This window comes from Oenanthe melanoleuca, chromosome 15 (assembly GCF_029582105.1).
Source record: "Oenanthe melanoleuca isolate GR-GAL-2019-014 chromosome 15, OMel1.0, whole genome shotgun sequence".
Taxonomy (NCBI): domain Eukaryota; kingdom Metazoa; phylum Chordata; class Aves; order Passeriformes; family Muscicapidae; genus Oenanthe; species Oenanthe melanoleuca.
The window spans coordinates 11,257,615-11,272,300 of NC_079349.1; the positions used below are offsets into that span (position 1 = coordinate 11,257,615).

The window sequence follows — 14,686 nt, forward strand, 5'->3', positions numbered from 1 at the left end:
TACAAATAAAAATATATTTATGTATAAAATCCCTGCATGTAAAATCCCCTTCCTTTGCTATTGACATCCTGACAGAAACAAAGCAACAGAACATTTTCAGAGTAAGAGTTTTTGATAGACAGTCTTGTAATAGGAAATAGTTTCAGAAAATGCAGATGTTCTGGATGCTTGTGCAGTGAGCTGCTCTTTCAGCTGCATTTGTGTCATACACTCAGTCTTTTCACTTGGCTTTTGCTTCTTCCTCATGTTTTCATCTCTCATGTCCATCTTCCATTTGGCAGCTGTATGAGATCCAAGTGACCTCTCCTTTTGTCTGCACTAGCTTAGACAGCTTTGTTTATCTTTCACTGTTGAAGCATTTAAATCCTGGGTACCAAACACTTACCAGTCAGTATTGTTACACCTGTGTGTGCCCTTCAGAACACTAAGCTTGCCCTCAAGTTCTTATTTTCTATATGCCCAGGATTGACTTTTGGTAATGGAAACAGCAGATGCTAAAGGTCAGTTACAAGCCTTTGTAAGAATTGTTTTTATTAAACTCATCAAGCCTGCTCTAAGAGAATTCCTGTGGTAATTTAATAGTATTGAATGAACTACCTACCTGAAAATGTATGAGTTAAGGAAATACTTAACAGCCTGTAGCTTCCATACCTGTTATTAACAGAGCAAATACACTTCCTCAAAATCACACATCATGATTTTGGCCTTGGACATAAAAATTCCCAGATCAGGAGTCTTCTGGGTCCTTACTTTGGAGGAGTTGAAAGACATTATCTACAACAGGTTTTGTACCTCTCTTCTGGAGGGATTCTGCTGATGGCACTGATGGACCAGTTCTGCACAAATCACATCCTCCCTGTTATCATCAGTGCCAGAATGTATTTAAACTTCACCAATGATAAGCAAAATTTGATGCACAAAATTTCCTGTTGTGCACTTTTGTTTGGAATTTTTTAAGGGTTACTGCATTTTAGATGTCTGTTACTATTTTTTGCCTTTGTACAAAGGAGCACCCTTGATTCTACTAAGCACTTAGCCAACACTGTATGCCTTTCAGTTAGTCAACAACTGATAAAAGAAAATGTTCATCTTGATGAAAAAACTTTCTATGCTGAAAGTAGATTCCTATTTATTATATCCACCAGTAAGTATCCTTTTACTGTGATTCCACATAGTTCCATAACTTGAACATTTCTTTTCCTAAACCCATGCCAGAGATGTGGGATCTCTGTCTTCAGGGCAAATTTTCCTAGTTTTACATCAGTGCCAATTTTCCTACTCACTTTCATATAGGCAAGACTGAAGATTGAGAAGTACAGGAAATTAGGGTGAAGGAAGCTGAAATAAGTGGCTTTTTTTTTTACACTTCAGAGTGCTCCTCAGGTAACAGAGGAAGGGGTTATTAATGGACTGCTACCAATTTCACTTAATGTCTCACTACAGCAACAACTCAATCCAAATACAGTTGTAGTAAAAGAGCTAGAGAAATCTAAGTTCCTGCCTTCTTACTTGTAGCAGAGAACTTTGTATTTCCTTTTTTCTTACTTGATTTTAGCTCTTCTTAGAAGGTCACTGAACTAATACCAACAGCAAAATTTGGCTCAAATTATGATTCAGCATTTTAGGTACAATGCAGTAGATGCTGTTAGATATTTACACTTTACACACAAAATATATACCATTAGTGTGGATCATAATTTTCTGCATTTGCTTACTAAGTTTAAATGTGTAGAACATTCATATTTAAGAATGGGTTCTGCAGAAACTGGCACATGTGGGTGGCATAACATTCAGAGCTTTTTGCAAAGAGCAGTAAAGACTTTTCAAGTGCAAATAAAATCTTTCCACTTAAAGTTTTGGAGCAATCTGGAGCTCTGAACAGTCATCCAAGATGATTTAGCCAGAAGAGATTTGAGTTTGTAGTGCAAGGGAGTAATTCCAGTATTGCTGCTGCATAAATACTAAATCTCTGCAAATTTGGTACATGGGACATTTCCTACATTGCAGACAATACTGATGAGCCAGCAAGGCATTTTTTTGTTATTTAGAAGTAGTTTAACATTTTTTCCTTTTATAATACTCTGCTGAACTTCAAATCTATAGATTTTGGATGAAGAGCAGCCCTTTGACAGAGAGAAAAACAGGTATTTTCTGTTTTTTTTTGTTTTGTTTTGTTTACCTAAACCTATGCAAATATTACCAAGTGCTAAAGTTCATAAATTTGGTGCTTTGTTCCTTATGTGTTTGATTTGAAAATAAGCTGAAAGTGAACAGGCTCTGGGGCTGTATTTTAAAACTGCTGTCAAATGTGCAATGTTGAAAATTAGGGAAAAAAAAACCCAAACCCAAGAAAATAGAGACAGACATTGCAAAATCAGATACATCATCAGAAAAAGAAAAAGGTAAGGACAGCATTGCAATATAGTCCTATCAATGTCCCTAAAGCCTCCCTAGTTGAAGGTCCCACTGCAGGTCAGGAGCGAGGTGTGTGCAGGGGAGTCCTGAGACGAGCAGCCAGCTGCTGGCAGGCTGTGCAGGAAGGAGCAGGAGTGTCCTGGGTGAGTGTCAGCTGTCTGTGTAGATGAACAGAATGTCTTCATCAGTGCCATAACTTGTCCTGGCTTCCTCAAAGTTACTGATGCTGGTGCAGCATGTTCCTGGGAAGGAGGAACAAAACGTCACAAAAATTCAGAAAGATTTGAAGGTGAAAGGTTCTTACACTGGATGTAACAGCATCCACAAACCAGAGACTACACCCAGCATCTTAGATTACAGTTTTACTTGGGTAGATTTTTTCACCCTAAAGAGTTCACTGAAGTAATGCTGCATATGGGTACCAAATTGGCCCTTCTGTTATATTCTGCACATAGACATTTCAGCATCTCTCTAACCCATCTGAAAGCCAAACAAGGCAATTGCTAGAATGCCACCTGAATGCTTCAACTCAATCACACCACAAAATGCAGCACTGATGTAATTAATGTGGCAAAACCCCTTCTGACAGACTGGGTAGTGAATGCTGAAATGCCTGTGCACTGTGACGGGAGGTCCAGCTGTGGCTCTGTGTCAGACTCGTTAGTAGAATCCCTCCAAAAGAGACAGGCTACTCACGGTCAGCATAGGCAGGGTTGTTGTAGTAAATACTCCCTGAGGCTTTGTTGTAGCCACATAACACAATGAAATGGCCCTGGTAGTCAGGGCTCCTGCAGAAGCACTTCTGTCCAATGGGAAGGAAGCAGCAGTATTTGACAGGACTTGAGCAGAGATCACACAGTAGCAGGACTGCATTCACAAGGACAATGGCTACATGACCCTGGGACAGGTGGTTTTGGATATCTTGAACAGTTACTGTGCTGCAAAGGAAAAAAAAGACATTGCTTATTGAAAGAGGCTGGTGTAAAGGAAGTGTCTGATGGTGACAGTGCAGCTGGTACTTCTATAGACAGACTATAGATACACTATAGATAAACTTCTATATCACAGGTACAACTCTGCTGTTAACCCTGCAGGCTTTGCTGTGACCAAGCCTGACAGAACCTGTAGCATTCAAGGCCTTTTCATTTCATTGCTGCTACTGACGTGCAGAGCAATGGCTCTGGATTCTGCAGTAATACATTCTGAGATTACATATGAGAAGAGTAAAGTAAAGGAGCTGGCAACTCAGTTGAGTGAGTTGAGGGACTTCTGTTGTGGGAAAATTGTAAGTGAAGTATTCACTCTTGCTGTTAGAAAAACTTATCTCTGAAACACCAAATCTTTATCGACTGAGTGGTTAAATATTGTCTAACCACTAACCAAATTAAGATGTGCCCAAATTTGCCTGTGTTACACAGGACTGTTGTTTCTCTCAGTTGCAGTTTTGAATCACCTGATACTCTTGAGGCTTTATTTCTGCAGAGAGTAAGTATCCACCAAACATAAGCTATAACCTCATCTGTTAAAAGCTGTCCTTCACCGAGGCAGATGGCGTGTTCCATCTGCATGAGAACTCATCACTTGGATCTGTTTCAGATGTCTGTGCTGTGTGCACCACCTGACTGAACTCATGTGCTTTTCTTTTAATCCTTCCCAAATCTGATGCCCCAGCTTCAGTACTGCACAGGTAGATATGCCCTCTGTCCCTGCCTTGATCAAGGCCACAATCTTAAGACTGCAAAAGCAGGAGGGACAGAGTGTCCCTTCCGTCCTGTCACAACTGTGATTAAAGTGATGGTGACTCCACATGTGTTAGAAAGGATGTTTGATTCTGCTAAATACAAGTTACACTCCAGCACTCAAATGCTATTGTGGCTGCCTCATATCCTCTCTTCTTTGCTTACCCCGTATCATTTACCCCACTTTGACAACAGGCATCCAAATCCAGCTTCCCTATAAAAAGGGACACAGCTCAAGTTGGATGCTTAGTCATTCCACAATAGAATTTCACAGCTGCTTATGAAAATTCTGCAGTTTTTCCATTTCTTCTGGGTTTGCAGTTCTTTCACAGAGTTCCTTATTTCATGGTCCCCTTGGCAAAAGCTCCTATGCTAACTTGTACTTTGCATGCTTGTCTGGGAACAGAGATCCATGTTTATATAGCTTTGGGAACAATGAGTTCTGTACCCACACAGCATTCTCCTTAATTCCAACAGTGGCAAATTAGAGTGCTGTAGGCTTTCCCTACTGCCTAAGTGTAATGGATAACCAAATCCAAAACACAGTCAGCTCCTATCAGCATTTTCATGTCACTTATTGTGCATCATGACTAATTTTTCTTCAAACTTCATTATTAGCTCTTGATGTGCATGGGTTTTTTTGAGACAGTTATTGTAGAAAGATGCTAATTGGCAAAAAAAGGCTTAGGGCTTGATTTCATTCTGTTTCAGGAGTTTAGGTTGGTGCCTCCAAGAAAAGCAGGGGCCCACAGAATCTCCAAAGAGAAAGAAAACAGCAAGCTTACCATTTCTCCACCAGCACCTTGCAGTCTTTGGCTTGTGCAAAGAGCTGATTCACTCGATTCTCTTCTGTGTCAAAGTGCTTCCTGTAAAATGACTGGGGAAATAACAGAAGTTCTGAACTGGAATGGTGTTTACCTTGGGTAATCCACCACTTAGTCTGCTAGCAAGGGCCTGCATAAATTGAAGATCTTGCTATGGAATAAAAGATCTGTCCCTTAGTTCAGTGGAAACAGGACAAGGATTTCTGCCCTGGGTTACAAATTAAACGTGCTCCAGGTCAGTTACTGTTGCAGTTTCTATCCAGTGACTGTTCAGCTGCCTACAAGAGAGAAGCCTGTCTGGTTTCCCAGGGGAAGCTGGGCAGGAGCTTGCAGTAAAGTCACTGATGCTACAGGCCCTCCTTGGCAGTCCTGGAGAGGCCAAGCTCTCGGTGGGTGGGAGGCTGAGTTCCCCTCTCACCTCTAGAGGTGCATCTTCCAGGTCAAGGCTGAGGCACGGTGGTGGGGAAAGTGTGGAAGCTAAACACTGCTGCTGCCCAGGCTGTACCTGTTCTGTAGATAAATACAGGGCTTCAGTCTCCAAGGCTGTCAAACAGGTTGGAACCTTTCATGAACACTACATGCAAACTTTGTTTAAAATTCAAAAGACGGAATCAATATGGGATCATATTGCCTTTGGAACATATCTGTGCCAGTTTTGGCAGCAGGTCAAATTAACAATGGTTGACTGCCAGTAACACACCAGAGCTTTTATAGCATGACACTCAAGGCTTTTAAAGCTGCCTGCTCTCCCCTGTAGATGAGAATACTGACCTGATTTTTGTAGCCCTTGTCCACTCCGAGTGTCTGGGTGCAAAATTTATGCCTAACTCCGAAGTGCCGCATTAAGTAGGCCAGGTCAATAGTCCAGATGCTTTTTGTTAACTGGAGTTCCTGGATGGCTTTCTGAAACTCATCATTGTCCAAATGATTCAGGTACCTATAGGATCAAGAAAGGCAGGGGAAGGGAAGCACAGATCTTAGGAAAAGCAAAATGCATGCTGTAGCCAAGCCTCTACACCACAGCACATAAAAACTGAAACAATGGGCTTGGCTAAGAAGTAAAAAAAAAAAACAAAACAAAACGAAATCAACTCACAAAGAAGACAGAAATTTGAGGGAAGGGAGTAGGGAATATTTAACTGGATTTATTGCTGACTTTTTAAAATTGGAAATGTGTGGTGCCTTGACTGTTTTAGAGTGCTAGAAGTGTACAGGTGCTGTACCAGAGTCAAGCTGGTATAGAACTCTGTCCTGAAGGGTTTACAGTGTAATGTACAAGTGTATTAGAGCCAACACAGAAAGAAGAGTTAAAGACTAAAACTTCCTTCACACAATAGATGGATTTCAAAAGGAGGAGCCATAAAGTAATTCAGAAAATATTCAAAGGAAGCTTGTCTTAGACACTGATGACACAAAAGGAAGAAAAGGGGAGATGAAGTCAGGAGGAAGCTTGGGACAGGTTGCAAAGAGGTGGGGCGAGGTAGTTACAGGGAGTTCTGAAAGTAAGAAAACAAAGAGAAATAAATGATGAAAAATAAAAAGCAGCTGGAATTGAGGATGCAGGGCAAACAAGGTCAGATCAGCAGGGTGAGAAGAATAATCTTGAAAGCTGAGTTTTGGGCAGACTGGAGTGGCAAAGAGGTAAAGGGAGTAGAGGTTACAGTAGTCAAGATGGGAAATTACCAGAACACGGACTAACGTCTTGGCAGAAGGGATGGAGAGAAATGAAAATCTTCTGCTTCATATCTACTAAGTGGACATCTAAATAGGTATTTCTCCTGCACCTAAGCTCATGTTCCTCTGTGGAAGGAAAGAGGAGTTCAGCAGGACAGCTACTAGTTCAAAAAAAGGTAAAACCAAAACAAACAAAAAACCCAAAGGGCAACACAATATTGAAGCTGAAACTACTCCTGGAACACAAACACTCATCCCACAGGTTGGGGCTCAGCAGGACAGAGGTAGTACAGGTACAGCACACACTCATGAATTTGGATACACCTACCTATCACTTGAAAACACAGAAAGGAATCAGGTGAGTCACAGCTAACTACCAGTTCTGAGTTGTAACAGCAGGAAAGAGGCAACACTTTCTATGAGCTTGTGTGTGCCAGCCTGCAAAGTTCACAGAGCTGATTAGGTATTCTGCATCTGTCTAATGAGTCAATAATTCCAAAGAGTCTGAAGTTCACTTCAGTTTCTATTTTCCCTTGTTCCTTCTGGAGAGCTGGGCCAGGCCCAAGCAGCAGTCACTGTCCAAGGGTACCTCAAAAGCTGCTGCTCTCCTAAGACTGAACTCAGGGCTGCTTCAACACACCTCTTCTCCCTGGGATTTGCTTCCTGCTCCCCCTCCCCACGGAATGGGATTTCCTGCTCTCAGGGAGCCACTTACTGAAGCACCATCCTGGAGCAGGCCAGCCCGCAGTCCCAGTGGTACAGCTGCTGAATCACTGGCACCTTCAGCTGGATGCAGTCAACTGTGTGAGCAGAATACAAACAGTGTCAATCCACACAGGAATGTTTGTCCATGCCACTAAAAGTCAGCCTGTCCTCAGCACTACAGCCACTGAAACTTAGGAACGTGGTTTTGTCTGACTGGCAGGTGGTTTTGTTTGTTTCTTAGGGGAACGTGCATTTAGTATTTCTGTACAGGTAAACATGTGGGTCAACCTCATACTCCTTTATTGTTCCATACCTAGATCATTGGCTTTCCATCCCCTTTTCCTTTGGGAAGCTGCCCTTTTTTACTATTTTTTTATTTTTATTTTGGTGTGATGTAACCACCACGCCTCAATTGAAGCTGTGACTCCTCCTGGGTAACAGCAGGTAAGACACAGGTATTCATCCTTTCTCCTGTGTCTGATTGTACTTCTGTGCCACAAGAAGGGTTAAACCAAACTGGAAGAAAGCATACCAATATCTCTGGGCAGGAATCTCTTAGAAGCCCCACAGATTTAAGCCTTTTTTACAGATGTCTTTTTTCACAGGGATGGTAATTTAGAGAATTTAAACTCACAAGTTAAAATTCACAAGTGGCACCAATTATCCTTTCGTATTAATTCCATCAAAACCTCAGCAGAGAGGGAAAATTCTCTGACAAAAAGTCCAAAAATACAAACTCCATCCAGTTTTTTATTTTTGTGGTGGTTTCAGTTACACCCTCACCACTGGCAGGACTTGAAGAGTTGTGCTTGTCATTGCTACTTCAGCATTAACCAAAATGAGTTCATCACAAAGGACTTTTCTCAGTAACCTTTGATCTAGAAAAGGCCTTTGAGAAGTTTTGTTAACAAGGTCCTCTATATTTTATGACAGGAATAAAAATGCATTGGACATCATATGGACTCATCTAGTTTTGGTGTAATATTATTTATTGAACTTTTCAGATAATATTTTTCCTAGTTGAGCCCCCATTTAATCATGACTTTAAAGAGTGGCATACCAGTCTTTTTAATTCATCCAGTTTAAGGTGCTCTCAAGTAACATAATAAAAAAAAAAAAAAAAAACAAGAAAAAAAAAAAAACAATTCCCACTTGTCTTCAAATCAGGACTTCTCAAGTATTTTATCATCATTTTTTCTTGGCACGTTATGAATCTGTCCCCTTTTTGTAAACAGCCAGGGCCTCTACCAAGTCCCACATTAACCAAGGGGTAGGATACGTTTTCTACGTGAAAGCTTCAGACAGCAATAACAAGTTTTCTTGTCTGTCCAGCTTCCAGTCACCTATTTCCCAACACACCCGGAGCTGTAGGTGAGTTGCCACCTAGAAGAGCTGACACGGACACGGGACGCCAGCCGGTGTGTGCCGTGCCCGTAAATCACCCGCGAACCGCCCTGCCCTTCGCCAGCTCCCGCCGCCACGACCTCACCGAGGGAGCCGGGGACTGCACATCGCCGCTGCGGGCAGACCCGCAGCACGGCGGCTGGGGAGCAGCGAGAGGCCGCCGGGAGCCCCGGCGGGGCCCAGGAGCCGCCCGCTCCCCGCTGCCCTCCGCTCCGCTCCGCTCCGCCGCCCCCCGCCCGCCGAGGCCCCGCCGGCCCAGCAGGGCTGGGCGGCCCGCACTGACCTGGCGGCGGCTCGCCGGCCTCCCGGGGGCTCTTCATGGCGGTGGCGGCACCCGCCGCCCGTTCAGCGCCGGCCCCGCCGAGCCGGCGGCGCGGCCCCGGGGCCCGGCGCTGGCTCCTCCCGGAGGCGGGGGCTGAGGGGGGCCGGGCCCCGGGGCGCTTGCCCCGCGCCGTGGCGGCGGCGAGAGCGGCGGGGCGTGCGGGCGGGCAGGGGCAGGGGCATGACACGGCGGGCGGGGGCCGCGCAGCGCTGCCCGGGGCTCGGGCACCGCGGGGCTGCCGCGCTGGCCCCGGCGGCAGCGGACGGGACGGGACGGGACGGGACGGGACGAGGATGCGGCCGCACCGCCCCCAGCGCCGCGTTCCGGTTCCGGCGCGCGGAGCAGGGCGGGAGGCGGCGGAGGCCATTAGCGAGAGCGCGGTGAGTGAGGGAGGGAAGGAGGGCTGGATCCGCGCTGCGGGCCCCGCTCGCTCCCGGGCGCTCTGGGGCCGCGCCCGAGCGGCGCCGCGTCCCTGAGGGGTCGGAGGGGCCGCCCGGAGCGGCCATGGGTGGGAGAACCCCGGCTCCCTCACGGCTCTCGTCCCGCTTCACGGCGCTCGGCCCGGCTCCCTCACGGCTCTTGTCCCGCCTCACGGCGCTCGGCCCCGCGGGGCTTGCAGCGGCCGCTCCGCTTTGGGATCTCCCTGGGGCTCTAACCCGTGCAGCTGCGGGTGGTTTGTTATGTGGTCCTTAAATACGATTTTTTTACAAGAGACCTGGGAAAGACTGGCTGTTGATGTTTAAAGTCTCTCCATGGGCAATGCATCTCCATTGATGCATGGTCAAAGTGCATGTTGTGTTTAAATGTGAGAGAATTAGCGCTTTACACTATTGGAAAGGATGATGGACTGTGTAGTTGGAGCTTATTCTCCATCTTCCCTGTAGTAAAAGCTTTTGTTTTCCTCGTGCCGCAGGGGTAGAGGCGCAGCACTGCAGCCATGTCCATTGGGGTGCCCATCAAGGTCCTGCACGAGGCCGAGGGCCACATCGTCACCTGCGAGACCAACACGGGAGAAGTTTATCGAGGCAAACTTATCGAAGCTGAAGACAACATGAATTGTCAGGTATCTTTTTTTTTTTTCACAAGAATGGAGGGAAGGTTGGCTGATCTGGGCCTGAGACGGCTGAAAATTTGATTAAAAGATTGTTGTTTTTAGTTCTGTTCAATTTTGGTTCTGGGATAAAGAAAACTGTGCTGCTGCTTTTTACGTGGATAAATGGATTCAGCATTACAGAATGCTCCAAAGAGGCCAGAGCTTATTTCCAGTTTCAGAGTAGGACTGGGCATCCTGTCAGTAGGATCAGAGATTTTAAGATTCTGTCCTGTGAGCAATGTTTTCCCAGAGTTCTTTATTTAAAGCCACTGAGCCCATAAAAAAAACCTTGATTTAAGAAACTGAAGCTTAATGCACATTACTTCAGTCATTCCAAGAGGGCCTAATTTTGACTTCAGGCAAGTGACCATTGAAATCAGAATGCTTTCCTAATAGTTAGTACTAGAACAGCTTTATTAAAACTGTTTGCATATAAGAAAACAAAAATAATGATGCTGATAAAGCTAATTTGTAAACTGGGGAGAAAGCAGAAGTCCTGGTGTGTTTAAATGGTTGTGATACCTCGAGGCCTGGCTGAGCACTGGCTGATTTTTACCTTCCAGATGTCCAACATAACAGTGACATACAGAGATGGACGGGTGGCACAGCTCGAGCAGGTGTACATCAGGGGCAGCAAGATACGCTTTCTCATCTTACCAGATATGCTCAAGAATGCTCCTATGCTAAAGAGCATGAAGAATAAAAACCAGGGGTCTGGAGCTGGGCGAGGGAAAGCAGCCATTCTCAAAGCTCAAGGTATGTACTATTTGTTCATGGTCCCTCCTCCTGTTCTGTAGAACTGGAAAACTCATCTTTGTTCCTGAGATTAAGCAGTAAGAAGTGAAAAGATTACTGGTTCGTACAGTGTTTTTCTGTATGTTTTGTCTTACATTGTGAGTCAAGACTCAAATTGTCCCAGTTACCTGAACATTCAGTATTGATGCTAATAATTTAGTAATTTAGTGAGTAGTCTTGTTAAACAGAGCCTTTCTGTTAAACTTCAGAGTTCTGTTTCCCTGCAATTGCAGCCAACTGCTGTTTGGAATACTTTGGGAAGGATTCAGGTGTTCTTGTTAAGCTTTTGTAAGAAAACAACTTTAGTTATAAAGATGGTACTTGAGCTACTGGGAAGCTGTAATTATTAACTTTTCTACTGTTCACTCTTACTTGTGCCTTTCTCAGGGGATCAGTCTAGTTATTAGGTAGCTGAGTAACAATCACGTGCCAGAAAGCCCCTGGTTAACTTCAGTGTGCAGTAACATTTATATGGGGGAGTAACTTACTGAGTAATGTTGCAAAACTTTGCAAGTGTGGGATTTCAAATCTCTTGGGTGACACAGATTTATGTGCCAGAAGGAGCATGAGATGTATGAATATTTGCTGCAGTTCTTCTGAGGAGCCAGGATGGGGGACCATGAGGTCCTGGTTCTTCTCACAGAAAGCTTCTTGCTCTCACATCACTTTCTGAGATTTCCTTGCTTCTGAGCAAGAAACCTTGGGTGCTGTTGATGTTTTGCTTGTCAGTTGTTGAGATAAATGTGCAGGAATGTCAAATTCATGTCATCCCTGCTGTTTTCTTTCTTCAGTGGCTGCCAGAGGAAGAGGCCGTGGTATGGGCCGTGGCAACATCTTCCAGAAGCGAAGATAATTTTGGTCTTGGCTGAATTGCTTTTTCTACTAGGGGTGTTAACTTGACTATGTGTGTGTTGGGATCAGTTTTGTTTAATAAATGTTTCTGACAAAAACTCGTCTGCTCTTACCTGACAGGACAATTCTTGGGCAAATACACTGTAAGTTGATTTCAAACTCAAGCCAGCTTTGGAAAATAGTGAACTTTATTACATCTAGTTTTGACCACTTTGTGTGGTGCAGTGTTTTTGAAAGATCATTATATTTCCTTTTTCTTGTTTAGTCCTGCTGTCATTTATTCTCTAAAGAATTAGGAGTTCTTAATGAAGAATTTTAAGTCATGCATTATAAAGTCTTATTAGCAGCTGCATTCATGGAAAATACAGCAAAATAGAGGCAGCTTCCTGAGAAGCAGAGCACTGTGTTCTTTTGCTTTACATGGACCTACAATAGATAGAGATCCATCTTCAGATGTGTATACTGAACTTGTATTCTTGCATTTCTTATCTTTCTTTTTAGATATGGGGAGAACACACAACTTTGATAGCCTGAATCTATATTTGCAGTGAAAAAATCTGTTCTGACTTTCTTAGCAGTTTTTCCCTGTGCCTGGGAAAAGACAACAGAACATAAAATAGGCATTTTCCAGGATAAATTTGAAATGCTTTTTAGATTTGAAAGGCAGCTCAGTTATATGAGGAAGGTCTTATAAATAGTTACCCATTAAACAAGTCAATACAAAGGCTGATGTTTTGAACAAAACTCACTATCAACTTCAGCTTTTGATCTTATTATCTTTACACAGTTTATAGATCAGCTGATCTGCAGGAAGCCAAATGTAGTTGTAGCTTCAGTTCATTTTGCTTGAAGTGTAGTGTGGGTGTTTTTACTGCCTTAAATGGTTGAAACATTTCAGTGGAACCCTTCTGTACCTAATGACAGACTTGCATTCAGTCACAATTACCAGTCTGTACACACACAAAAGGGCTGCTCTTGCTTTTCTGCTGGGATGCTGTGAAGACTCTCCCTTGTGTGCAGACAAAGTTGAACTAATGTATTAACTTGTTGAATTGTGTAAATAAAGCTGTATTTGGTCTCACATCACCAAGGAAAACCTTGCTGCATGTTCTTCCGGGTGGTAGTGATCCTAAATATTTCCAATGGAAACCTCCTTCCAATGTGTTTAAGGGATGCTTGGGCTTAACTATGGAAGGATTGAAGTGTGATCTTATACCTGTCCTGAGGAATGTGTCCAAAAGATGGCAGTCCTCACAAACAGGGACCATTTCCACTGATGGTGACTGGCTCACCTCTTTGAAAGTCCCTCCTTGAGCAGCACCAAGCTGCCGTTCTCAGGAGCAGTGGTTGCAGCATTCGGCAGCACTGTGGGTGTGGGGGACAACGACTTTTGGAGAGAAACAGTAACCTTCCTCAGGAGGTTTGATTGAACAAACTCTGTATCTGCTTTAAGAAGTTTGAAGTAACATCTCTGATACATATCAGCTTTGAAGAAGATACTGGATTTTGCATAAACAAAAAGCTTTGCACTATGGCTTCAGGTTGAGGCTAAGTTTAGAATTAACTGTTCACAAATGTTGAAGTTTCACGCTGGTAGGAAAGTCCCAGCCGAGACAAATATCACTTAGCAATTTCTGACTGGAGTAACTGGAATGCTAGTTTGTTACAGGCTGCTTTCCAGAGCCTTCCTGTGATGTGTGTATACTTCAAATGTATGTGTGATAAATCAAAGTTTCCTTCTAGCAGACGAGGTCTCACCCACTAGATGGCTCTGTTGGGAAGAGAATGAAGCTCAAGAAACCAGAACCCTCTGGAAAAGAAAAATGCAAGAAACGTGACTTCTGCTATGAAGCCCATAAACTCAAGGGCTGTTATAAACTAGCATGAAAATACCTTATTTTCTTTCTTCTTCAGTGTTCCCAGAGTGCTGGGTTATAGCAGCTGCTGATTGATGCTGTGTTTGCCTGGTACTTGGCTAATTGGGCAAATGCACTTAGATCATGTGGATTCCTCAGTTCAATAACTTAAGCAATCTATTTCCCTGGGATGGAAGGAGAAATGCAGCTGTTTTTAACATCTGCACTTACTTGTCACTTCTAAAATCACAGATTGCAGCACTTCTTTTCATTCTTTGCCATCACACTGTGTGTGGGCTTGTAAATCTCATGCTCTTCAGAGGGTTCAGGGCTCTCCATGGTTTCCTGCTTTTGACAGAGAGAGACAAGCACTGGCCTAAAGCCTGGTTCTAAACTTGCCCCTTTGTTAACACCAGTGTAGGTGTCTTGGAAGTACTCAAGGGACAGAGAATCTGTGCAAAGTAGTGTGTGGAGAGGGGCAGGTAGAAATTCACCCAGTTTCCAAGGTCAAAAACCACACCTGTGCTCCAGTATGACAACAGGACATAACATCAGAGAAGAGTTTAAGTATCACTTGAAAAAAATTGCTTTGCACAGAACTGTGGGATCTTTCCTCACTCACCAGATGTTTTCATCCCATACATGCACAGTTCTCTCCAGGTGAGTCTAACTTTTATTTGATCCTAAAGTTTTACTTTGTTTTAGTTAATTTTTCAATGCTCTTCAGGAAACCTCTTCTAGAAGGGCAGAATGGAGTGGGAAATGTGAATTTCTGATGCTGATAGTCAGAATAACCGTCCAGTGTGTAGCTCCTTGAGCTTTACAGTGAGCTTTCTTGTAAAATAGATGTGTCCTATTTCTTTTGCCAGCAAAATGTGAGCAAGGGTAGAAGACTGATGTCCCACTGGAGTAGTGGTTTGGTAAAGTGGGTGGGATTCTGAGGTCTACAAGAAAGTGCCTGTTGTTTATTTCTCAGGCAAGGGTCAAAAGCAGGGAAAAAGTTCTCC

The 14,686-nt window shown here is 43.9% G+C and overlaps 2 protein-coding genes across 3 annotated transcripts; one reads left to right on the top strand and one right to left on the bottom strand.

The window, feature by feature from the left end:
- Positions 1–124: 124 nt before the first annotated feature.
- GUCD1 (guanylyl cyclase domain containing 1) lies at positions 125–9,461 on the bottom strand. Of its 2 annotated transcripts, XM_056504096.1 has the most exons (7): positions 9,045–9,461; positions 7,368–7,452; positions 5,750–5,915; positions 5,397–5,483; positions 4,940–5,031; positions 3,112–3,353; positions 125–2,657 (listed from the first exon to the last, which is right to left on the bottom strand). In XM_056504096.1, exons 1-7 carry the CDS (start codon positions 9,448–9,450, stop codon positions 2,566–2,568), a joined length of 1,170 nt encoding a protein of 389 aa, XP_056360071.1. In that variant the 5' UTR covers positions 9,451–9,461; the 3' UTR covers positions 125–2,565. The 2 variants fall into 2 exon arrangements, with proteins under 2 accessions (XP_056360071.1, XP_056360072.1); XM_056504097.1 differs by lacking the exon at positions 5,397–5,483.
- Positions 9,375–12,919, top strand: SNRPD3 (small nuclear ribonucleoprotein D3 polypeptide). The gene is made up of 4 exons (XM_056504102.1): positions 9,375–9,463; positions 9,997–10,146; positions 10,740–10,932; positions 11,763–12,919. The coding sequence occupies exons 2-4, from the start codon at positions 10,021–10,023 to the stop codon at positions 11,822–11,824; spliced, it is 381 nt and encodes a 126-aa protein (XP_056360077.1). The 5' UTR covers positions 9,375–9,463; positions 9,997–10,020; the 3' UTR covers positions 11,825–12,919.
- The last annotated feature ends 1,767 nt before the right edge of the window (positions 12,920–14,686 follow it).